The following is a 26,591-nucleotide window of genomic DNA, read 5'->3' as shown; positions in this document are numbered from 1 at the left end:
TGATGATGGTGGTGGTGGTGATGATGATGGTGGCGGTGGTGATGATGACGGTGGTGGTGGTGATGATGGTGGTGGTGGTGATGATGATGGTGGCGGTAGTGATGATGGTGATGAGGATGGTGGTGATAATGGTGGTGATAATGGTGGTGATGACAATGATGGTGGTGGTGGTGATGATGATGGTGGCGGTGGTGATGATGACGGTGGTGGTGGTGATGATGGTGATGAGGATGGTGGTGATAATGGTGGTGATGACAATGATGGTGGTGGTGGTGATGATGGTGGTGATGAGAATGGTGGCAGTTGTGGTATCATGATGGTGATGGTGGTGATAATGGTGGTGATAATGGTGGTGATGACAATGATGGTGGTGGTGATGACGATGGTGGTGATGGTGGTGCTGATGGTGGTGGTGATGAGGATGGTGGTGGTAGTGGTGATGGTGATGGTGGTGATGGTGATCGTGATGATAATGATGGTGGTGGTGATAATGGTGGTGATGACAATGATGGTGGTGGTGGTGATGGCGGTGCTGATGGTGGTGGTGATGATGACGGTGGTGGTAGTGGTGATGGCGATGCTGGTGGTAGATGGTGGTGGTGATGAGGATGGTGGTGATAGCGGTGGTGATGACAATGATGGTGGTGGTGATGATGATGGTGGTGATGGTGATGCTGGTGGTAGATGGTACTAATAAAAACTGAGCACTCACTATGTTTTGGATTCTGTCATAAACACATTGTTTATATTAACTCATTTCGTCACCCCAACAACTCAACAGAGTGGACCCCACTGGGGACCAAGGATAAAGTAATGGCCCAACAGAGGAACCAGGACTCACACCAGGCAGCCTGACTCACAGCATGATTTTGCTGAGCTTCTGAAGTTCTTTCAGGAGAGTCAGGGGAGGAAGCCCTTTGCTGGAAAGAGTGGCAGATTGCTCTGGGAGAGAGCTGAGCAGCTGAAGTGCCTATGTTCTCCATCGTCTAGGGGTGCTCCCTCTGCCTCCTCCCTCCTGGAACACCTCCTCCTTTCTGCCCATCTAAGTAGAGGTCTGCCTTCAGGGAGCACTGTGAGTCCTTTCTCCTTGTGGCTCAGCCTGAACAGCCTCACTCTCATCTGCAGCATTTACTTTTTACATCTTTCTCTCTCGCTTACAAGGCAGTGAGCTGCAGCTTCAGCCTTAGAGCAGATTCAGCCTGCATCTCCTTGGGAAGTGACGGGACCTTTCTGAACTCCACTTTCCCCATCTGTAAAAGGCAATAACAATGTCTCTCTTGTAGGACTGGGCTTTTGAAGACTGAATGAGACCAATTGTGTCAAGTTACCAGGGACTCAATAAATGATAAGAATACTGGGTTGGTCAAAAAGTTCATTCGAGGTTTTCCTAATATTATCAGGATAATTTCTTATATATCATCACCTATTTGTTAGTGTAAAATGCCTTTGGTGCTATTTCTTATTTCATCCACTTGAGGTAACTTCCTGGAGTGCAGAAACCATTACTAGAAATGTCTGCAGAAGAAATGAATTCTCTGTTCCAAGCTCCAGCCCAAACAATACTCAACAAATGTGTATGGACTGCTAAACTCTGAGACTGGACAGGAGAGAAGAGATTAACACAAAAGCCTTAATACTTCAGACTCCAACTAACAACTGTTTGGGGCTTCCCAAGTGGCTCAGTGGTAAAGAATCCGCCTGCAATGCAGGAGACCCGGGTTCGATCCCTGGATCAGGAAGATCCCCTGGAGAAGGAAATGAAACCCACTCTAGTATTCTTGCCTGGGAAATCCCATGGACAGAGGAGCCTAGTGGGCTGCAGTCCACGGGGTCACAAAGAGTCGGACACGGCTTAGAGATTAAACAACTGCTTAGTCTCCTACTGGCCTAACTGATGTAAACTGATGTGGCTATCTCTAGACCTCTGGGGACCAGGCCTGGGAGGGCAGTACCCACTTTCCTGAAGCCTGCATATTCATGGCACACCAGGGCAGAGTGCAGAGATGGAAGAGCCAGGATTTCTTACACTCTTCCCTATACCACCCAGTTTTGCTGTGAGTTGAGCAGGGTGTGAGGTGTTACTGAAGAATACCAGCCTGGATGTCCAGCCGAGCTCGCCCAGCAGTGTCTGTGAGCTCCTAGCTCCTTTTGTTGATCTGGGTTTGACCCGCTGCATCGTGAACCCCAGCTTTCCCCACATCCTGGGTTCTGGACTGTCCATCCACTCACTGTGCCTCCCCCAGCTCCACCTTGGCCTTGCTTTTCCCCAACCTGAACCCTGTGACCACGGGCCCAGGGCAGGAGAAGGATGTGAGACAGAAGCCATGGCCAACCTCTCAGAACAATGTTATGGACTTTGGACCCACCATCAGCTGCAGGTTGCCATTAGTCTTTGAAGACCACAGTAGAACAGACTCGGACAGCGCAATCTGTTCTGCGTGTTAGCACTGTTTCTGGAGGCTTTTGTTCAGGCTTTACATGCGTGGCATACGCTGTCGGTATTTCTGATCAGAGATTTCAGGCCAAAGGGTCTGAAAGGGACTGATCTTGAGGGGCTCCATCCAGCACAGAGGCTGCTGCCTCACTGAGCCCCTGGAATGTGGCCAGTCCAGACTGAGATGGGCTGCAAGTGCAAAACGCATCCTGCATTTCAGAGAGTCAGTACCCCACCTGCAAACTATCTCATTAAGAGCATTTGTATTGATCAAATGTTGAAATCAAAATATTTTGGAAATATTATATATATTATTACAGAAAATAGATTACTTAAAAGAATTTCACCTGTTCCTTTTTATTTGTTCTTTACATGGCTACTAGAAAATAACATTATATATGTGACTTCAAAGAGTTGGACATGACCAAGCAACTAACACTTTCCGTTTTATGTCTATGGGATAGCATGGGTCTGGAGTGTTAGAATTTTCTTTTGGCTGCACTGCTTGGCATGCAGGATCTTAGGTCCCCAGCTAGAGATCAAACCTTGGCCCCCTGCAGTGGAAGCACAAATTCTTAACCACTGGATCACTAGGGATGCCTGGGAGAGTTGCAAATTCTTGACCAAGTGGTTGTTCAACTGATCCTGCTGGTGCAACTGGAACTCATTCATTTATTCTTGATAAAATGAATATCCCCAGAGCACTATAGGGTTTCCCAGGCTGCACTAGTGGTAAAGAACCTGCCTGCCAATGTGGGAGACAGAAGAGACATTGGTTTGACTCCTGGGTGGAGAAGATCCCCTGAAGGAGGGCATGGCAACCCACGCTAGTACTTTTGCCTGGAGAATCCCATGGACAGAGGAGCCTGGCGGGCTACAGTCCATAGGGTTGCAAAGAGTTGGACACGGCTGAAGCAACTTAGCACACACATACACAGCACACACAGAGTGCTATAAGCTGGGCACAGGGGGAGGCGGGTGTGTGAACAGGTAACTGGAATCCAGATGTGTTCAGGGGATCTCAGAACACAAAGCGCAGTGCCTGACTCTGACCTAACGCTGGTGAGAACAGGAGGCTGGAGCCAGACAGAACCTCAGACACTGTGAACCCAGTGAAGAATCTGAGGCCCAGAAGGTTGCTCAAGGTCACCAGGCATGTAGGTGGCAGGGCCGGGACCAGGACTCAGATTGCCTAACCCTCAGCCCTTGCCCTTTCTCCACCGTCACTGTAGGTGTGGTCATTTGGTCCACAAGCCACAGCCTGAGCTGAGGACAGACCCTGTCTGCTCCTCTGTGACTTGACATCGAAAGTGGACTTTTCCCTTCCTGCCTACCGGAGGTGGTGATCCATCCAGCGTGGCAGCAGGTGATAAATCATCCAATGGTTCTTTCAAGGACAGCACTGACAATGCCAGCTGTCTCTTTCTCCAAGAGTTCCGTGGGCCCTTGGAAACGCTTGGCTGCTCCGGGCAGTGAAATAATTAGGTCAGACAGCACACACCCATGAAAAGCGGAATGTTTATGTCATCCAGTGCTTGCTCACTCCTCGGAGTGAGTGGTCTCTGTCCTGGGGGCCTTGGCAGACCACAAACCAATGCACTAGCCAATAAGTACAATGGACTCCGGGGCTATTTGAGGCCCAAGGGAGCCACAAGGAGCTCACCACGACAGGGAAGGAGGAGGAGTGTCATGTGGGGTCACTACCAGCTGGAACTCAAAGTTCAAGTCCATCCAAGACCCTCAAACTTCAGTGGAAACACCTGGGAAGCTTGCGGGGGTTGGAGAACAGAGGTAAGAGATGCTCTGAAGGCAAGCAGGATGAGACAAGGTGGGGACGAGGGAGAAACCTACATCTGAGAGTGAGAAGATGTAGGTTTCCACGCTTCTCTGCCACTAACCATGGGTGTGGCCTCAGACTTGCTCTCTGGAGCCTCAGATTTCTCATCTCTTGGACCAGATGACCTCTGAGCTCTTCTGCAGCAATGCCATCTATGATTCTAAGACTCTCTCGGGTCCACTGGCTATTATTTCCTTCAGGCTGTGATCAATGACCTAACCACATTCCTTTCTACAGGGCGACGGCCCTATGTCTGACAGCGTGGAAACATCCTCTCCCCACAGGACAGGACAGCCCACCCTCGCCTGCAGCCCGCTCTCCTTCCTCCCCACCCTCTACAAACCACAGCAATCCCCGGGCTGCAGCAGCCTCCCTGGGGGTCAGTGGTGAGAAGATTCCAGAAGACTGTTCTCCTCTGCTCAACACAGTTCTCTGGGGGGAAGGCTGGATGCTCTCTGGGCTGCAGAGTCTGGAGCGAAGATTCCATTCTCTGCAGGACAGGGGCTGACACCGAGCAATGGTCTTCACAGGGCTCGGAAGAGAAAGTTACCTACTGAGCTGTCATATCATGTTTACAACATTCCTCTCAACAGGGTGACGGGCTTGAAAGCTTCCTATACTTTTGCTCCTTGCTCAGAAGAAAGATTTGTTTAGGACACTTAACAAAAACCAGGCCCCTTTTTCTCTTAGCAGCTCAAGACACTGGGTGAAGGGCAAACTGTTCCCAACCTCTGGTGGCAGGGAGAGAATGTTCATAGCACTAACCTAGGGGGGAAAAGTAAGATTTGGGATTCTGTGCCTGGGGTAGTCCACAGCCTCATGAATTCTGAGTTCTTCTCCTGGAGAAAGGGCCTGGAAATTCCAACTTTCTCAGTGGGGCCGTGGGGAGCACTGGGTTAGGAGTTGGGAAACCTCTGTTAGAATATCCAATGGTTGCTAATTTGTCTTATCTTGGTTGTTTACTTCCTTCTCGGGGCCTCAGCTTCCAAATCCATAAAATGGGGACAATGTTCTCTAACTCCCTTCCAGCTTGAACTACCTGGAGAGAGGTGTAGGACTGTCTGACACAGCAGGGGTGCTGGATATGTGGGTGTGCACTCTGTCGTGTCCGACTCTCTGCGACCCCACAGACTGTAGCCCGCCAGGGTCCTCTGTCCACGGAATTCTCCAGGCAAGAATACTGGAGTGGGTTGCCATTTCCTACACCAGGGGATCTTCTCAACCCAGGGATAGAACCCGTGTCTCTTATGTCTCCTGCATTGGCAGGAGGGTTCCTTACCACTAGCACCACCTGGGAAGCAGGTGCTGGAGGGAGGAGGCAAAGCCAGAGGGACTGGAAAGGACAAAGCCAGCCCAGGCTGGGCTCCCACGTGATGCTTTCTGTGAAGAGAGGCCAAGGAACGCTCTCCCCACGCCTTACCTTGCCCCAGCCGGGAGCCCGTGATGGCCTCTTTGGCACTCCCGAAGCCCAGCTCTCTGCAGACCACGCTGGCAGACACCAGGTCCCACTTGTCGTCGCAGATGGTACCCCATTCTCCATTCTTGAGCACCTCCACGCGGCCCTCCCCGACGTTGGCGCCACCTCTCAACCGCACCAGGGGTTGCTGAAGAGATACACCGTCTTGCTGAGCACAGCCTGCTGCCCTCTCTTCACGATGCCCCCCGCCTCCCCACTCCAAACCCAGGCACCAGACTAGGAGCTGACAGCGCGCCGTCTGAGCGAGCGTCTGCGGAGGGGACGGGAAGCGCGCATGCTCACTGTGTGTCCAGCGCTCTGCAGGCTCCCCTTGCAGTCTTTGTCCTGGACCACGGGCCGCCCCTCAGGGACTCTCATCAACCCCTCGTCCCTGTCCATCCTTGTTCTAGGGCCTAACCACTAGGCCCTTCCCTCCACGCCCTCACTCCAGAACCTGAAGCTTCAGCACTATCGAAAGACGCTCCTACCCACAAAGTCTGCAGATTCCAAACGATCCTAATTCTATCAGACGGGTAACAGAGTGCTTGTCCAGCCCTAGGGGAGATTCCGGGGCACTAACGTGATCACACCGCAAGAATCCTGCCCTGCAGGCCCATGAGAGGCAGGAGAAGGAAGACAGAGGGTGAGAAGGCGGGGCCTGATCGAGGCAGCCAAGACTTGGAGTTCTGCCCAGACAAGGGGATGGGGCGCCTCCCACTGGTTAAGACCCACATCTGTCCTGCAGCTGGACTTCAGCCTGGTCACCACTCCTGCTTCTGCAACTCCCGACTCTACTCCAAGCCCAGACCAGGCCAGCCCTTCAGGAGACACAGCCCCGCCAGCTATTCAGAGAGAGCAGGTGGTTACAGTTTGTTGTTCAGTCACTAAGTCGCCTCCCACTATTTTGTGACCCCACGGGCTGCAGCTTGCTGGGTTCCTCTGTCCATGGGATTTCCCAGCAAGAATACTGGAGTGGGTTGCCATTTCCTTCTCTAGGGGATCTTCCCAAACCAGGGATTGAACCCCCATCTCCTGTGTCTCCTGCATTAGCAGGTGGATTCTTTACTACCATGCCACCTGGGAAGCCCAGTTATAGTTTAATTGCCCCTAATTGCTCACCATTGGCCTTGAAGCCTTAATAGTCTTAGGGGGTTTATTTATAATTGCACAGGAGTAAGACCCATTCTTCACAAGCATCTTAATCCCACTGGGTCATACCTTACAAGATAGGAGATGGGTCATTTGACTCCCATCTGCCCACATACCCTGCTTTGCATCCGTTTCTGTGTGTGTGTGTGCACGCGCACATTGGGGATGGGTAACTCAGAAGGCTGTGAGGTTCTGAATGATTGCTTCTATTTGATTCAATACAAAGGGAGTGTGGAGTAACTGCAGCCCTTCTGTGTGTGTGGGATCAGACCAGAGTCACTGTCCTACTTTGGCCTCTGCAGTTCACAGCCCCGGACTCCATCCCACTCACTGAGGAGGCATCCCACTTCCATCCCACCCCGGAATGAGGCAGGCCTGGTTGGTGGTGGCGTCTTTCAAACATTAACATATACCAGTCACCTTGAGCTTCCCTCGTGGCTCAGTCGGTAAAGAATCTACCTGCAATGCAGGAGACTGCAATGCATGAGATGCGGGTTCGATCCTTGGGTTGGTAAGATCCCCTGGAGAAGGGAATGGTAATCCCCTGGAGAAGGGAATGGTAACCCCGTCCAGTATTCTTGCTTGGAGAATCCCATGGACAGAGGAGCCTGGTGGGCTATAGTCTACAGGGTTGAAAGTGTCGGACATGACTGAGCAACTAAAACCACCATCACCTCTAAGAAAACCACCACCGGTCACCTTGAAAGGCAAGACATCAAACAAGAGGCTGTGTCCCCATCTTCTAGTCAAGGCCTGCACCCCAGTTTACTGACCTGGCATAGAGGGGGAAGAAAAGAGGGACAGGGAGGGGCTACAAAACCCCTCACTGGCTTCAGGAATCTTCATTCTAGCTTTAGCAGAACACGACAAATACAACTGCTGCATCCAGCCAGACGGCTGTAGAATCATGACTTTCCCATCCCCCCACTTCCCTTCCCAAGCTGCCTAGCCAGATTCCAGGGTCCCCTTCCCATGGAGCAGACTGTCCGTGACTCAAGCTTGTGGGAGGCAGAGTTCCAAGTAACCTCACCCCATCTAGCAGTGGCCAGGCAGAGTCAGCTGGCCCTGGAGGAAAAGAAAGAAGGGAAAATGTGATGTAAGCCTCGCTTGATCTTTTTTTTTTTTTAATTGGTTTGGTATAACTTGATTCCTCTGCTTTCAACCACACAGTAAGAGGAAATCCAAAACAGTAGGACCTGGTATTCTGGATGACACATGAGGCAAGCTCAGAGGCTCAGGCTGAGACTGTGGAAAGGATGTGGCCATCAAATCATGTGGCTGGGGGGGGAAGCGAGGGGCCGTGGGGGCTGGCACTGTCCAGGTGTGCCTGTGTGGCCTGCCGGCACACGTGAGATGTGTGGTCAGGTCCGTGAAGTTTGGAGGCCCCTGTGGGGCAGACTGAGGGTGCGGGAGGGCTGGTTGCTGGCCAGAAGTGTCTGGAAGACACCCCAAAGAGTTCCCACATCCTCTGGTCGATGCCTGGACTTGCTGCATTCATCTCACGCCTTTATTTAAGGCTTATTCTTTTGTCCAAATATACCACCCCAGCCTTTCCAAATACAGCATCCAAAGCTGTTTATCTGGTTTCTGCATCAGTTTCCCGTTTCTACTGGACAAGTAGATAGGGGCTCATTCCCTATCCATGAGCAGGTTGATAGATGTTGATGGAAAGGAGAGATTGGAGAGGGAGATGGGGTGGGGGGCTTCCCAGGTGGCACTAGTGGTAAAGAACCTGCCTGCCAATTCAGGAGACACAAGAGATGTAGGTTCGATCCTCGGGTCGGGAAGATCCCCTGGAGGAGGGTATGGCAACCCACTCTAGTATTCTTGCCTGGAGAATCCTATGAACAGAGGAGCCTGGCAGGCTATAGTCCATAGGGTGGTACAGAGTCAGACACGACTAAAGTGACTTAGCACAAACGCACGCATGGGGGGAGAGATGGGGGAGGGGACAGCAGATGCAGAGTGAGGCTGCCTCGACTTGGGGAGGGGCTGTTGCTATCCCCTCCCCCCAAATACCAATTCCCAAGTTTTGTCTGGCACAGGGCATCATTCGTTAATAAATGATTAGCTCTTTTTCCTACACCATCCCTCTACTGTTCCCACACACTGGCCCGGATTAGTAGTTTCCAGACATGCATGTCACAGAGAACCTTTAGGGATATGTGCGAAAAGGAGAGTGGGAAAAAAGATGAGCCAACTGGTGATTTCCGAGGGAAGAGAGGATAGTGCACTTGCTCTTCTTCAGGGGGGCTTCCCGAGTAGCTCAAATGGTGGTAAAGAATCCCCCTGCAATGCGGGAGACCTGGGTTCGATGCCTGGGTTGGGAATCCCCTGGAGGAGAGAATGGCAACCCACTCCAGTATTCTTGCCTGGAGAATTCCCACAGACAGAGGAGCCTGGTGGGCTATAGTCCATGGGGTCACAAAGAGTCAGGCAATACTGAGTGACTAACATTTTCACTTTCTTTCACTTTTCTTCTTTAGAGGAGTCATCAAGCCTGCCTTGGCCGGGACAGCTCACCGGTCCTGAGGAATCAATCCGTTGAGATGGGGATGAAAATTCAGATGTGCATCCACACCTCTTTAATACACCTCCCCCCACATGCAGGTACTGATTCACAAACATACAGCGTGATAAGAGGCACAGATAACATAGATGTGGTGACGACATGTTTCCATTTACAGGAAGTCCCCTATGTATGAACCTTCAAGTTGTGAACTTTCAAAGATGTGAACTTGTGTTTGCATGTCCAGTCACGTAAGTGAGTTAGTGTTCAGCGTCCACTGTCACTTGGCTGCACCCTCTCCGAGTGTCGTGCTTTTCTGTATTTTACTATAAGTACTATACACTGTAGTGTATATACACATATCTGTGCAGGTAGTATAGTATGTAGTTGTTGTTGTTTAGTTACTAAGTCGTATCCGACTCTTGGCGACCCCATAGACTGTAGTCCACCAGGCTCCTCTGTCCATGGCATTTCCCAGGCAAGAATATTGGAGTGGGTTGCCATTTCCTTCTCCAGGGGATCTTCCTGACCCAGGGATCGAACCCTTGTCTCCTGCAATGGCAGGTGGATTCTTTATCACTGAGCCACCAGGAAAGCCCATAGAATATAGCAGTACCACATTTTTATTTCAAGCCTAGGACGTCCAGAAGCAAATGTAAAAGCAGTGGTACATAACTGATTGTGTTAGTTGGGTACCTAGGCTAATTTTGCTGGACTTATGTACAAACTGGATTTTTAACGTACTCTTAGAAGAAAAGTCATCCATATGTAGGGCCTTTCTGTACTAACTCTGTGAAAGCTTTTAAAAGTTGTTATTCTTTCTGATGCAGAATAAGTAAAACCTGTTTGAAAACCATTGTATCTGATTTCTTATGCTTTTGAGAGGTGGATCACATTTCCAACGGCTCTGAAAGTGAGTGTTAGTCCCTCAGTCGTGTCTGACTCTTTGCGACCCCATGGACTGTAGCCCGCCAGGCTCCTCTGTCCATGAGAGTCTCCAGGCAAGAATACTGGAGTGGGTGGCCATTCCCTTCTCCAGGGGATCTTCCTGACCTAGGGATCGAACTCATGTCTCCTGCGTTGCAGGCGAATTGTTTTCCCATCTAAGCCACCGGAGCAGCCTGCCAACGGCTCTAGGATGCTTGATTTCTCAGGGAATCTCCCAGAAGCCCCTAGTTCTCACCGCCCACCCCGACCCTTCGTGCTGGTCCACAGACAGCGCACAGAACCTGTGGTGGTCCGTAGTGAGGCACAGCCCTCTCGCGGTGTTTGTCTGCCCTGGGGGCACACTAGTCTCGGAGGTGAGCAGCAGTGTCAGAAGGACAGGTAGGGGTGCTCGTGACTGGGGACAGGCTCCTAGCTGCTGGTCACACCCCACCAGCGGCATCTGTCAATGAGGCTGGCCCTGACAAGTGTCCTGCATCTTCCTGCCCTCTAGAAAAGTGGTCCGAGTTGCTGCCGGTTCTCTTGGCGGGGGGAGTGGGGGGGGGTCCCTGTCTGATCCTTTAACCACCAGCCCACCCCTCCAGGTACCAAATCTGCCACTCCATCCTCACCTCTGGCTTGTAGGCTTTCCGGAATCTTGACGGTCCATCAGGACTGAAGACCTGGCCGGGCACACAGCTCACCACAGCCGGAAGCCCATTCTCACAGGTGACGTTCTTGACGGGGTCCAGCGACACCTGAGGGCCCAACTTGCAGCTGGAGATGTGGGCCTCCGTGCCTGTGCAGTCCATGGAGTATGGCCAGTAGCGCTGTTTCTTGCGGGCGGCAAACATTCTGCGGAAGGCGAGACAGGGCAGGTGACCAAGACATCACGCTGCCCACCCCTCCCTTCGTCCACAGCTGGGCAACTGACCCCTGCCCGGGGGTCAGACATGGTCCCCACTCCTGCAGTTCAGTCTTGCTCCAGACAGGGCTCTGCAGGGCATGTCTGCCAGCACTCACTGGTCATGCTGGGCACTGGGGAGCCAGACCTGGAAGGGCAGTCATGGCTTCCCGCTTCCAGGGAGCTCACGTTCTAGGAGACAAGGGTCTAACTCAGTGTGTGTGCATGCCAAGTTGCTTCAGTCACGTCTGACTCTTTGTGACCCTATGGACCATGGCCCACCAGGCTTGTCTGCCCATAGGATTCTCCAGGAAAGAATACTGCAGTGGATTGCCATGCCCTCCTCTAGGGGATCTTCCCAACCCAGGGACCGAACCCAAGTCGCTTACATCTCCTGCACTGGCAGGCAGGTTCTCTACCAATAGCGCCACCTGGGAAGCCCCTAACTCAGTGTAGTGACATATGATACTGATGCCTATAGATGCAAAGTGTAAAAAGGGATCTTGGAGAGACAAACACAATGTGATATCCCTCAGCCAAAAAAAGAATGAAATAACGTCATTTGCAACAACATGGACGGACCTTGAGATGATTATACTAAGTGAAGTAAATCAGACAGAAAAAGACAAATATCCTAGGATATCACTTATGTGTGGAATCTAAAACAAATATTACAAAATATTTACAAAACAGAAACAGACTCAACAGACATAGGAAACAGACTTGTGGTTACCAAAGCAGCGAAGGGGGGAAGCTACCCTTCCCTCTCTCCTGTCCCGGGTCTTTGAAGTCTGTGGGCTCATCGGTGATTGGCAGAATCCAGTGAGACGCACTGCTGCCGGACTGCCCAGAGGAGGGGCTGCCCAGGGCAAGTTGGCCCCAGATGAACAGAAGCGGAGTCCTGTCCCTACTGGTCTAGCAGGCCTGGAAGTTTCTGCTTTGCCTCAGAGTGAATGGGATGTGAACAGAGAGGAAGGACAAACCTGACAGATGCCACTGATATCTCTCCTTACCAAAAACTGTGACTGGTAGTTATTCTAGTCTATGCATTCAACGACACAGAATCCTTGGAAGAAAAAGGACTGTCTTGGAAAGCTCAGGGTTTGCGCTCAACATAGCTACAGCCAGAGCACAGAACGACACAGGAGGACTGTTAATGATCTCAAGAGCCAGGGCTTCCCTGGTGGCACAGTCGATGGGAGTCTGCCTGCCAATGCAGGGACACAAGTTCGACCCCTGGTGCGGGAGGATCTACATGCTGCGGAGCACCTAAGCCCACACATCACAGCTACTTAGCCTGTGCTCTAGAGCCTGGGAGCTGCAGCTACAGAGCCCATGCACCCTAGAGCCTGTACTTTACAACAAGAGAAGCCACTGCAACAAGAAACGTTTGCACCGCAACAAAGAGTAGATCCCGCTCGCCGCAACAAGAGACAGCCTGTGCAAAGCAATGAAGACCCAGCGTAGCCAAAATAAATGAATAAAGAAGAAGTGAAAAAGAATTCCAAGAGCCACCGCCCCTCCCCATTCCCTGGAAAGCCCTGCTCTTGGAAACACAACCTCCAGTTTGTTTCCCATGACACTCGTACCTGGGACAGCAGATCACACTTGTGGTGGGTAGGATATTGTAGCTTGCTAGACACAAGTCAGGCAAGCAAACACACCCAGGGGATGTCAGGGGCACGGGGAGCGGTCAGATCTCACTGCATCGGAACATCTTCTAGCTCCCAGTTTTCAGTGACCACCAGCCTCTCCCAGGAACAGATGTGCTGAGCTCTCAACACAGAGGCTCCCTCAGCAGACAGAGCTGCTCTTCCCTCCCCAGAGAGCCCCTCTGTCCTCTGACATCAGATCACAGGAATGCAACCCTCCACAGGCCTCCACCAGGGCAGCCCACCCCGCCCCCATGAGTCACTCTCACAGGCCACCCCTCCCCCACCCCGGGATGCAGACGTGGGGATGCAGACAGGAGGCACTGGGGAGGATGGAGGGGCTTCCCAGGGGGCTCTAGAGGTAAAGAACCTGCCTGCCAATGCAGGAGACATTAGAGACGTGGGTTTTGTCCCTGGGTTGGGACGATCCCCTGGAGAAGAGCATGGCAACCCACTGCAGTATTCTTGCCTGGAGAATCCCATGGACAGAGGAGCCTGGTAGGCTGCAGTCCATGGGGTCACAAAGAGTCGGACTCAACTGAAGTGACTTAGCACGCACATGCACACATGGACAACCCACTCTAGGCCTGATGGTGGGCGACTGGAGTTACAGGACAGGCACTGGCCAAGCGGGAAGGTTGCTTGAGAAAGAGGCATCTAGGCTGATGGCTGGGTAACATTGAGCTGAACTGATTCAACTGAAAATGAGAAGTCCACCTGGCTCTCCTCCAGCCAAGGAGCAAACCAGGCTTGGGAGGGATTCTGCCAGCTCTGTGAGACTGTCCACTTCAATTATGCATTCTGGAACCAGGGAAATAACCATAGCGTGGGTTCGGGGACCCACCGAGCCCACTGTGATATGGACCTGCGCCAAACCTCCACTGATCACCTGACATCCATACTCTGACTGTGGGCCGCAGTGATGTTTGGGTCCCTGGAACCAGGGTCCATTCAGAGCCTGTGTCCAGTGGTTCCTGACAGTTCTGATCATTTCCTTTTCTCCAGTGTACAATACAGTGACCTTGGTAAAAGGTCATAGGTCCCGTTGGGTAAATGACTAACAGGGTACACTTCTGGCAGTGTGCCACAGTCCTTCTTCAAGGAGACCTGGCCTCCTCTTCATTCAAGGGCTTATAGGTCTGTAAACTTTCTCAAGTCTGGACATTGAGGGGCTGGACCTGTTTTTATGATTCAGATCAGGTTTTTGTTCTCTTAACCTAGAACTTTTCTGCTTTTACACATTGAATAAGAATCAAACAGGCTTCCTATTTCATTCCTGGGAACACCATGAGACAGCCAGCTGGATCAACTGGTCAACCCCACAAGTCTGCAGGGGCCAGTCTATTTTGATTGCTGCTTCGACTTTGTTGGCCACTTAGTAGCCACGCCCATCTTGCCTTTGGCCTTGAGTGCTGTCACCGGGTCCCTGCCACCCGGGATCTAATTACCCCCACTGCCTTTAGGTTTCCTGACCTGCAGGGACTGCAGCCCTGAGGTCTGGCTTAGAGAAGAACCCTCAGGGAGCTCTTAAGAACCAGGGAGGGGGGGCTTCCTTGGAGGTCCAGTGGTTAAGAATCCTCCTTGCGATGCAGGGGACACAGTTCGATCCCTGGTCAGGGAACCTAAAACCCCCTCAAGCTGCGGAGCAACTGAGCCTTCAAGCACTGGAGAGCGTATGCCACAACTAGAGAGCTTGTGCATGGTAATGAAAGATCTCGCATGCCACAGCCAAGACAGACACAGACAAATAAACAAATAAATAAAAGAACCAGAGAGGGAGTCAGGGCTTCCCTTACAAATTTATTCCTCTCTGTCATGGTGAAACATCTGTCTTCTGGACCCATTTGTCTTAGATGACAAATCCATGGCAACATTCTAGTCTCCCCAGGCTTCTGAATCCCTTTCTCTACATGAAACCAAGGGGACTCAGCATTTCTAATTTGGTCTGGTGGGCCTCCTTTTGGTCCCTGTTTCATCCAGCTCACCAAAGCCTTAGAGTCCTAACTCCCGAGATGCAACATGAATACAGTCTCTGTTCAGTAATTGTGTATCAATAAATCAATACCAATAATGGGATCTTGCTTTAAGAAAAAGAAAATGACTACATAATATTCCTGGTCTGGGAGATGGGGCCCTGTAGCTTCAGTCTGATCAATTTCCAGGTACATGTACCACTTCCCAGTCTGTGAGAGGATCATCTGCAGCCCAGCTGCCAAACGGACCTGAGGTCAGTGATCCCCCTTCAACAGCCAGAAGATGACTCTGGTCCACCCGCAGTTGAGGAGGAGGTTTTCAGAAGCCCTCTGAACAAGCCACGTGTTGCCTGGCCTCGGGCACCCTGTCCTGCTACAGAGCAGGGCTGATGGCAGCCTTCCTGCTCCCAGGACTGGGCGAAGACCTGTGCCAGGCTGGGGGCTCCAGTGGGGCCAGCAGGTAGGAAGCCTGTCAGGGGAAGGGATCTACTTTTCTTGGCTCCAATTGGAAGGAAAGGCTGAGAAGGTGTCTCCAGGGAAGGAGCCAGCCAGCTGGCGGGAATTCTCCAAACTATTTAGAGAACGGGACCACCCTGCCTGCCCCCATCCCACCCTGTGCAAACAGGAAGATCTGGGCCATGTCTGGGGCGGCTGGGGCAGGAATCACCACCAGGCAGCTCGGCAGCCAGCACTCACCCTCACGGTGGACCAGAGGCTCTGACCTAAGGAGCCAGGCTGAGCCCAGGAAGGAACAAAGCCTGCACTGACCCCAGGGACTGGGGGGAGAGTTGGGGCAGGGACCCCTGTTTCCTGGCTGGAAGCCACCTCTCTCCTTGGCTTGAAAGGGAAGAGGTAGTAAGTCTGCACTCTTGAGGAGGGTGGACCCTGTTGCCAGAGACCCGGGGTGGATCCTGAGTCTGCCACTTCCTAGTTTATCACCTTTCTCTGACTTCATTCCTTTAGCTGTAACATAGACCCCTTCCTAGAATTGTGATGCTTAAGCAGCTAAGAGGGCTTCCTTGGTGGCTCAGATCATAAAGAATCCACCTGCAATGCAGGAGACCCAGGTTCGATTCCTGAGTCAGGAAGATCCCCTAGAGAAAGGAACAGCTACCCACTCCAGTATTCTTGCCATTGGGTCACAAAGAGTTGGACATGACTGAGCAACTAACACTTGAGAGACTAAGAACAGAGCTACCTGGCGTGTAGTCAGTGCTCAGTAAAGCAGATTATTATCCTTATTAGAGGAGATAAGAAGACCCCATGACCAGTCAATACACCAGCCTGTCACGGACTGAAAACCCTTCACTGGACACCCGTCCGCAAATTACTCTAAGTCCCCTTTCCCTGCCTGGGGAGATACTAACTTTGGAAACCATGACAGCATCACAAGATTTACTCAGGATGAATGTAACTGAATCCACTAGACCTGTTTCTCATTTTCCTAACAGTTGCAGATTTCTCACAATAATCACTTCGAGGGGGGAGAGGACAGAGGTGGCCCCGGCCTCTGCATTCTATGTCTGCATCTCCATTGCTGTGCTGCAGATAGGTTCGTCAGCACCGCCTTTCTAGATTGCATATATATGGGTAAATATCCGATACGAGGTCAATGCAGGCCTCCCCAGTGGCTCAGCGGCAAAGAATCTGCCTGCAATGCAGGAGACACAGGAGACGCAGGTTTGGCCCCTGGGTCAGGAAGATCCCCTGGAGGAGGGCATGGCAACCCACTCCAGCATTCTTGCCTGGAGAATCCCATGGACAGAGGAGCCTGGCAGGCTACAGCCTGTAGGGTCGCAGAGTCTACTGAGCATGCACACATGCACACTGAGCCACCGCAGAGATGACTGAGGACAAGCTGGGGCCAGAGTCCCGCCGCGCAGAGGCCCCACCCGGACTCCTTACTTGTACACTTTGGTGTTGTAGGTCTTCTCCCCGGGGAAGCCGAACATGCCGCAGACCACGCGGGAGTTCTTAGCCGTCCAGTGCTTGTCACAGATCTGCTTCCACATCTTGCCCTCCTTTACCTCCACGTAGCCCTCTGTCACCGGGGTGCGCTTGCGGAAGGCGGAGAGGATGGCTCGGATCCGGATGTCCTCCACTTGGATGTTCATGTTCTGGGAGGGGAGGGGGGGGAAGGAGATGGGTGACTTTCCTGGTCTGGCCCTGGGGAGGTGACGGCAGACTGGGCTTATCCTGAGAGTCTGCCCACCTCTCCCCTCGGGCTCTTGGGGGGCTGTGGGTGCTCCCCAAGAGCACACAGCACATGCAATGGGGCTGCAAGAGCCAGAAGAGAAGCAGCAGGGTGACCCAGGCAATCAGAGACTTAGGGGAGTCCAGCGCTCCTCCTCTATCCTATCAAAAACACCAGAGGGCAGCAGCCTCCCCATGCAGGGGTCTCAAAGAGCAGAGGAGAGAATCGCATTCCTTGAATGCTGTATTCTAGAGGCAAAATCATTCGGATGGTTGTATTTTACTCCAAAGCATCTGCGTGCAGGCCTGGGAGTGAGTGTGTGTGTGTGCCTTCCCAGCAATCTGCCTGTAAAACTGAAATTTTGGGCAGATGAGCCCCAGATACCCTGAGCTGGTGGGGCCATGTTGCACACCGCCTCATGTGCTCCCCTCGTGTCAGCAGTCTTCAGGGTGAAAAGCCAAAAGAGAAAGGGGAGGGTTTGGAGAGAAGGGGGAGGGAAGGAGGTGTGTGTCTGGACCCAGGCCAGCCAAGTAGGAGAGGCAAGCCTGGGGCCCAGGAGCTAGGGATGCACACAGTCATGCAACTATGCCAAGGAAAGGAAAGGAAAGATTCTGAATATCTTGAGGCCCTTGTCTTGAAAGCCCCTGTTCACCCCTCTCCTCTCCCCATTTCTGTGGCAGTGAGTGAAAAGGCAGGAGCCTGCTAGGATGTGGAGAAGGCTGGAGTTGAAGGTGGGCTCCTCTCCCAGCCCCTGACACCGGGCTGCTCTGTCCCTGCCCCTAGCCCACACCCTCAACAGGCCAAGCTGGATGGAGGAACAGGGGCCTACCTGGAATTTTCCAGGATGATATCTTTTATGTTTCTCCAAGGTTCTCACAAATCTGCCCCAAACACTAAGGACGCTCCAGAATCTCTCCCTTCCAGCCTGTCTTCTTTCAGTCCCTGCCCAAGGGTCCACCACCAGCTCTCACAAGGCTCTCCAACTGAGTCCCTGCCTCCCTGCTCTCCTCCATCCATCTGACAAAGGGCCAGCCCCCAGAGGACTACTTCTAAACCACAACCAACCTTATCCCTTGGCTGTCTGCACCTATACCTCAGCCCCAAATCTACAGCCAGCTAGGATGATGCTGGGAAAGATTGAAGGTGGAGAAGAAGGGGACAACAGAGGATGAGATGGTTGGATGGTTATCATTGACTCAATAAACATGAGTTTGAACAAGATCCAGGAGATAGTGAAGGACAGGGAAGCCTGGCATGCTGCAGCCTGGTCACAAAGAGTCAAGACACGACTAAGTGACTGCTCAACAACAATAATAGGACAATAACAAGTACCACTACTTTCTGGGCATTTTCTCACTTAATCCTCAAACAATAGAGGTCTTTATAGTTAGTGTCATCTCCATTTTCCAGATAAGAATACTGGGTGACTCCAGTGATCTCCCAGGACCACAGAGAGGCAGAGAGCACCTGAGGTTTGGTGTGTGATGCTCTCTGAACCATGCCACACGGGACTGGGCAGGGACGCTGGCAAAGAGGAACCCAATGATTTGGGTGCCCACACCCCAGTCCAGCCAGGATGCAAATGAACTGGGAGTTTGAACAGAACCATTATTTGGGTGCCCAGGGATTCAGGTCTCCTTGCCACTGGCTTCAGGGTGCAAAGCCAGGCCCCATTTCCCCAGTCCTGCGAGGTGGTGGAAAGTATGTTGGCCGGGATGTTGGGGGGTGGGGTGGCATCTAGCCCTGGTTCCTTTCCATGCAGAGCGGAAGAAAAGCCGCCAGTGGCAGGATTATGTTTGCCAGCCTGGATCCTTGGATCCATTACAGCTCCCAGTCAGGCCACAGGGCTCGCGCCACCAAGACACATGGACAGGAGTGAGCAAGAAAGGGCTGGAGGTCTAGACCGGCTCGTGGGCCAGCCCCCTCCTCCGACTTACCACCTCGGGAGGCCAGGCTGGAATTCCAGTGTGTAAGGAATATGTGATGCCCAGAAGGAAGTTACCCACTGTGGCGTTGGCCCTGAGAGCTGCACGGGGCAGGCAGGCTGGGTAGACTTGATTAAATTCACAGATCCTCCCCCTCCCCCCTTCCCCCTGCCCCCTTCCCCTCATCTCGGCCCATGGAGCATCAGCTCAGCTGGGATACAGGGTGTGAATCCAGAGGGAGGAAGGCCAGGGTGGGGGAGCTCAACTGACCCTTGTCTTAAGGCTGGGCAGTGTCCCCTCAGCAGAATAACAACCGGTGGGCAAGCCAGCTAGGGTCCCAGATGCAGGAAATGAGGCTCAGAGGAGAGAAAGTGCTAGAACTGATGTCACTGTTCTTGTATTCCCACTGACTCACTGCGTGTGTGTGTGTGGGCACTAGTGTGTGTGTTTGGTGTCATGAATGTCTCTCTGGATGTGTGTCTCTGCACGCGCTTGTGCATCCATGTATGTGTCTCTAGGGGGGCTCATGTTCCTGTGTGTCCACGTGCAGGAGGATGTGCACATGTCTGTGTGTTGTGTGGAGTGTGTGTCTGTGCACGCAGTACGAAGATGCAGAGGGTTTCCCTGCAAAGCCCTGGGACAGCAGTCAGGCAAGTTCCTTCTCCTCTTCTCTCTCCACAGAACTAATTCCTTCCCACCATCTTGGGCTCAAATCCACCTCAGTCATTCATTCATTCATCTCATAAAATACAGTCGCTCCCTCCGAGGACCCTGCCAGCCTCCTCCCTACTGCCCAGCCCTGGGGCCCTGGCTCTTCTCTGAATCATAACGATTATGTGAGCACTCATTCATCAAATGCCAGCCAATTCATTACGTGTCAGGCTCTGCACTCAGAACGTTACATCCATCCCCTTCCTCAGTTCCCATAACAACCAGTGAGAGGGCTAATGGTATACCCTGGCTGGCTACAGGTGAAAAGCAAGAAAACTTAGTGAGGTTTGGCATTTTCTCCAAATTCACACAGCCAGTAAGTAGATAAACAAGGGTGAAACCTGAGTTCTGACTCTAAGTCCATGCCCCAGGCTCACCACAGTGGGCCTCTGGGTCTTCACCCTTCTGCCTTCATCCCATCCCTTGCCAGCTACTGAGATGACACGCCTGGGCCTGGGACTCGGCCTTCTGAGGCATCCTTTGGGGGTCCGCCCGATAAAAGCCCACATTTGAAGTCCTCCATGCTCCCTGCCCAGAGAAGCTATGAGTCAGGCCGGAATGTACGTGAGATGAGAGGGCTGCCTCCCAGCTGCCCTTGGACTCAGGCCAGGGGGCAGCAGGGAAACCCTCAGTGGCACGCAGTCAGGGCTCGCTGCTGGCTAACGAGCTCACAGGGGCTGTTCAGAGAGCTCTGCATAGGAAAACACGTACACACAGAACGGCCCTCCTGACCTCACTGCCTTGGAATCCTTTCCATAACCGCAAGCATTAGAAATTTTTTTCCCCGCAGAAGTTCAACTTCAAAAGAGCAGTGAAGATTTGAAACACTAAAACCTATACACATTTTTCTTTTCTAACAGAAGTCTCTTTAGACTTGCCTGTTTCACATTTAGCCCAAGAGCCCAGGAGCCGTCAATATATCTGGCCCCTTTTAAAACTCGAAAGTCTGAAGGCTGGCCCTCTGGCCAGAGACTGGAGTTCACCAAACTCTCCAAAAGGCTTCCCACCAAGGAATTCACAGAACCTTCTGGACTTGTCCTACTCAAAACTCAGCATATCTCCAGGGAGGGTCTGAGCCCTGGGAGTGACTATCACTGCCTTCCAAAGGGGAAAATCAGGGTGCCCTGAGGCCATAATCTGCCCTGCTATGTACCTAGTGGGGTGGTGGAAAGAAGGACAAGTGAATGATCACTAGGGCTGGTCTCCCAGTCTTGTGCTTGAATGACATTTCACATTTGCAGCATCTGTGAATGACTTGCAGATTCCACAATGTGACAGTCTGGGGCTATTGCCAAGGAGGAAAAGTCACCAGTTTTGAAAGTCTAGTTGGGGATTGCATCAGGGAAAGATTCAGGGGGAGACAAGGCAAGCAACCCTCTAAGGACGCACTTCACTGCTGAAAGCTGGCACTCGGCTCATCGCCTCCTGTGGAGGGCATGTTTCCAAGAGCCAGATCTTAGTCCAATTCTTCCCCTTCCTCCCTCTAGAAGTTATCATTTAATCATGCAATTAATTACTTAATGTATCAGACCAAGCCTTCCCACCTGAGAAGTCATCCATGGAGTGGTGTCAGGTGGGAGGATGCAGAGGTAGTGGTCCCCCATCATCCCACCAGAACAGATGACTGGTTCGTTCTGCACAACTGCTGCTCACTTAGTAAGCCCCTTGCCTCTACAGCTAACAAGTTCCTGCATCTTGCTCTCAAAGCCTTTTATTTTTTCGGCTATTTTCTAAAGTATCTATTTATTTAATTTTTGGCTGTGCTGGTTTTCATTGCTGCTTGGGCGTTTCTCTAGTTGCCGTGAGCGGGGCGACTCTGTAGTTAGGGTGTTCGGGCTTCTCACTGCAGTGGCGTCTCTTGTTAAGGAGCATGGGCTCTAGACAGTGGGGCCTCAGCAGCTGCAGCAGGAGGGCTCAGAAGCTGTGGCTCCCGGGCTCGAGAGCACAGGCTCACAGTTGTGGTGCATGGGCTTAGTTGCTCTGCGGCATGTGGGATCTTCCCAGACCAGGGATCTGTCTCCTGCGCTGGGAGGCAGATTCTTTACCACTGAGCCTCCAGGGAAGCCCCTATGCAGCTATTGTTAAAAAATGGGCTTCCAGATAGACATCCATTTTCCCAGGTGCCACCCTGGCAACTTAAGTCAGCACCTCACACCAAACGCACCCAGGATGCCCTTGGTTTCCCTCTTCTCACTGAGCGAGGCAACGCCCTCCTAGTTTGCAGCCCGCAAGCCTCTTGCTCCCTCTCTCTTCCTTGCTCTTATGGCTCATTCTGCCCCAGCCATGCTTTTCCTACCCTTCCATCTCCTTCCCATGTGTGTGGTCCAGGCAGGTGTGCAGTGAGAATTGTGGAAGTAAGAGAAGAACATCACAATTCTGTTTCTTCAGGGCAGATGAATGACTGACCCAGTCCTCCTCAAACGTGGCTGGCATATCCATCCAGCTAACCACTGTGCGCTCATGTGTTTGGCTCAAAATCTTCCCGTGGCTCCCCGAGGTCTTATACTCCAGGTCAAGAGCCTTCCTGATCAGACCCGCCTATCCCCTCTCTGTCCTTTCTCCAGCCTTGAGCATCCCTTCTTGCCAGGCTGGCATCACTCTTTTAACGCCAGCATCAAGCTGCTTCCTGCAATCCTTTTTTGCTTTCTCTCTACCAGTGAGCATCCTCCAGACCCTTAGAAACAATCTCACTCATTCAATCATTTGAAGAATACCAGCTGAAGGATACCAGTCCCAGGAACTGTGTGAGGTTGACATTAGTCAACCAGATCAGCAAGTCTCTTGTAGTCACTCATGGCAGATGGGGAAAGACAGTATCCTCTCTTCCATGAAGCCCCTCCTCCATCAAATATCTCATCCACACAGATTTGATGTCTTTATTCTCTAGCATTTGCTGAGTCCCTCAGTTTATCCTTGGCTTATATTGACTCTCTTGTAGTATTGATCTTTCCACGAGTTCTGCCATCTCATCAGACTGTGAGTCTCTCGAGGACAGACCTGTTTTTTATTCATTCCCGTATTCCTCACGGCAACTCGCACCAGACACAACATACAGTGGGTCCTCACATATTTCTGTAATAAACTACTAATAATAATCATTTTAAAAAATTCAATTACAGGAAAGCAGTTTAACTAGAAATGTTGAGTTCTCAAGCCAGAAATGTAACAAAGACTCTCTTTATTCTTTGCTTAATGCAAAACAAACATCGAGGCTTGCCTCTCTTCACAGCATAAGCACTTCTTGTGTGACTTACCGATGGACAAGGAGATAGCTGCACTTTATCCATTTGATCTCCTGCCATCTGAGCTATTTAACACCTTCCCCTCTTCCCCCTAGAAATCTGAGACTAATAAATAGCTATTGAATGGAATTAAAAGCTGATCTGACCATCAGCACGTGTTCAGTCAGTTTATCCAAATGGGTAACATCTGTAAACAGCATGAGACATGCTGTACTGGAAGAGGCTGGCTACACTGTAATTATCCCCTTTTGATGATCAAATCTGAAATTCACAGCCTAAGAAGTTCCTGGGAACATTCTTGAGCCAGTGATTCCAACTGGGCCAGATGGATGAAAGGGAAGAGGGAAGGCAGTGCGGTGATTTCTGTTGCTCAGCATTGTGTGATGGAGACCTGCCTGGGTGGAGGGGGTCGGGATGGGAGTAGCACCAGAGCTGAGGCCGTGCCGAACCACCGAAGGAGAAAGCTGGCAGTCTGGGCCCTTCTATAAACCAAGAGCTTTGCAACGCTGCAGGAGAATCAAATGCTCTGTTTCATTTTCCAACCTGAAAGCAGTGGAGCAGGTAACAGAGGCTGCTTCCTTGGAGACCAGGCAAGAGCTGCTGACCGCAGGAAGCTGGCACGACACCTGCGCCTGCAGTTGGTCCCTCCAAGCCAGCGGGAGTGCCGAGGCACAGACCAAGCAAGTCTGTGGACCTGGCCAAACCGCCCGGCCCGCTCCCAGGTGGGAAGCCTGATGCCTCTCCTCCTAGCAACCATCACCATGGTGACAAAGTAATGACTGCACTGTGTGTGTGTCAGTCACTCAGCTGTGTCTGACTCTGGACCCCGTGGACTGTAGCCCGCCAGGCTCCTCCGTCCCTGGGATTCTCCAGGCAAGAATACTGGAGTGGGTAGCCATTCCCTCCTCCAGGGGATCTTCCTAACCCAGGGATCAAACTCTGGTCTTCTGCATTGCAGAAGATTCTTTACCATCTGAGCCACCAGGGAAGCCCCTTTCTCCACTACTGGACAGCAAACTTCAGGACGGTGAGACTGTCCTTGAATATTATCAGTGATTCCCAGTACCCAGCATAGAATCTGGTGCTCAATTAAACTGTACTGAATGAATGACTGAACAGACAGCCTCCAGCTGCCTTAGCAACAGCCGCATGGAGATGGGGCGGGGGCATTCATTGTCACTGACTCCTCTGGCGTGGCTAACTCTAATATGTCACCTGGTCCCTTTGTCACCACCCTCTACCCTAGTCATATCAGAAGCCCCACCCTGCAGAAAAGACCTTCTCAACCAGGGCAGAGAGAAGCTTTCTCCAGCCCAGCTCAAGCCCCTACTTCTTCCATAGAGAATCCCTCCCATGAATCTCTCCCCATGAACCTCTCCCTTTTGAAACTGCTGCAACAATTTACCATCCCATCCACACTGTTCAAAGTCGGAGAACAGGACTTCCCTGGTGGTCCAGTGGTTAAGAGTCCAGGGACACCAGTTCAATTCCTGGTCCAGGAAGATCTCACATGCCATGGGGCCACTAAGCCCCTGTGCCACAGTGCTGAACCTGAGCTCTAGGGCCTCAATTACTGAAGCCCAGGCCCCTAGAGCCCGCGCTCTACAACAAGAGAAACCACCGCAATGAGAAGCCTATGCACCACAACGAGAGAATAGGGCCCTCCTTGCCGCAAGTAGAAAAAGCCTGCTCAGAGCAGCCAAAAATTAATTAATTTTTAAAAATTTTATAGTTGGAGTACATATTACCATTCATCTATTTCATCTAAAACAAATTATAAGGCTACTTAGTCACTGATTTCATCTAACGAGTAAGTAAAACATTACCTATTTCTTTCAACTTACAAGCAATTATAATGGTGTTTATGATTTTCAAAGGGTTGTGCATACAGTACACTGGCCAGGAGTTGGGCTCCCAAGTTTGCCAGGATGTTCCCAGTTTTGAATATTCTGTTCTGTTAGCTGCATAAATGCCCTCTTGCTTCCTGGATGTGGTGAAAAATAGGTCACCCTCGAACTCCTTCTCTTGTGCCCCTGTGGTGGCTGGTGAGCCCAGACCATGTCAAGGCTCTTGATAAACACAATCATGGAATGTTAGCACCAGACAGGGTATATATAATACCTCTTCTTGCCCAAGCTCCCTGTAGGCAGGGAGAGAAAATCCAGGAGAGTGATATGTGATGGTCTAGCTTGACAGTTGGGCAGAGGCTGTGGGCTCCCACCATGGTCCTCTACCCACTTAACTGAAGGGCCCAAAACAAACTGCCCACCTGCTACCATTCCTTCTGCCGCAGAGGGAAGCCGGCCAGCTACGCAGCAGCCATCCGGGGAAGTAGGGCTATATTTAGCTTGGAGGGACCACCACCCTCTAAACTGCACAGAGATGAAAACAGACCCACCTTTCTTTCTTAAACCGCCCAATGCAATCTGCTGCGCCTCATCTCTGATGGGGAGTAGGGGGTTAAATTCCTGGCTGGGAAGTGTTTGGACCTTTCTAGAGTTAATTATGGGCTTCCCTAGTGGTTCTGATGGTAAAGAATCTGCCTTTAATGTAGGAAACCTGGGTTCGATCCCTGAGTTGAGAAGATCCCCTGGAGTAAGAAATAGCTACCCACTCCAGTATTCCTGCCTGGAGAATCCCATGGACAGAGGAGCCTGGCAGGCTACAGGCCATGCGGTCACACAGAGTCGAACATGACTGAAGTGACTTAGCATAAAGAGTTAATTACCCCTTTCCTGGCTTCAGGCTTCCACCCTCAAGAGCCCCCCGATGCTGGGGAGATAAGGTTGCTGCTGGGGGGAAAGCCCTGAAGCATTTGGCAGTTAACTGTGACTAATAAAAACCTGGACTCCTGGAATTTAAAAAATGCACAACAGCCTCTGTCCCTGTGGTTAAGAGCAGAAGAAAGAGGTTTTTCAGGTCTCCGGGTCCCTCCAGTAGGAGGTGAGAGTGTGGAGGGGGTGGGTACCGGATGCCCCCACCATTGGAAGTGAATATTCTCCTCCCAGCTCCATCCTCATCCTCCTCCTGGCCCCTCCAGACCTCCTGGGCTGCCTGCTGTCACAAAGGAGAAACTGGGGCTCTGAGGCCACTCAGAGGATGTGTGGTTAGTCACTAAGTCGTGTCTGACTCTTTGCAACCCCATGGACTGTAGCCCACCAGGCTTCTCTGTCCATGGAATTTTCCAGGCAGGAATACTGGAATGAGTAGCCATTCCCTTCTCCAGGGGATCTTCCTGACCCAGGAATCGAACCCAGATCTCTAGCACTGGAGGCAGATTCTTTACCATCTGAGACACCGGAAAAACCCATAGGCCACCCTTAAATCTCACAGCTGGAGGATTTCTAATCAGTTCTGGGAACCTAACTGCTTTGGCAGTTAGAGCCTTTCAAAAATGGTAGAGGCTTCCCTGGTGGTCCAGGGGTTGGGAATTTGCCCGCCAATGCAGGACACTCGGGTTTGATCACTGGTTTGGGAAGATCCCACATGTCGCAGGGCAACCAAACTCATGCGCCACAACTACTGAAGCCCATGCAGCCTAGAGCCTGTGCTCTGCAACAGGAGAAGCCACTACACGGGGAAGCCCCCCTACCACAACTAGAGAGAGCCCACATGCAGCAACGAAGACCCAGAGCAGCCAAAAATAAAAAATAAGTTTTAAAAAATGAGTAGAGAAGAAAG

The 26,591-nt window shown here is 51.7% G+C and overlaps 1 protein-coding gene across 1 annotated transcript in view; it reads right to left on the bottom strand.

The window, feature by feature from the left end:
* LOXL2 (lysyl oxidase like 2) overlaps positions 1-26,591 on the bottom strand; it is a 110,165-nt gene that overhangs the window by 37,606 nt on the left and 45,968 nt on the right. Inside the window, exons 4-6 of the mRNA XM_043870655.1 lie at positions 16,744-16,955; positions 10,942-11,164; positions 5,692-5,875 (exon numbers count right to left, since the gene is read on the bottom strand). Coding sequence (XP_043726590.1) covers positions 5,692-5,875; positions 10,942-11,164; positions 16,744-16,955 — 619 coding nt within the window. The remainder of the gene's footprint in view (positions 1-5,691; positions 5,876-10,941; positions 11,165-16,743; positions 16,956-26,591) is intronic.

Source organism: Cervus elaphus, chromosome 16, assembly GCF_910594005.1.
Source record: "Cervus elaphus chromosome 16, mCerEla1.1, whole genome shotgun sequence".
NCBI lineage: Eukaryota > Metazoa > Chordata > Mammalia > Artiodactyla > Cervidae > Cervus > Cervus elaphus.
Note: the sequence above shows the minus strand (reverse complement) of the source record. Positions and strands in the feature narration are given on the sequence as shown.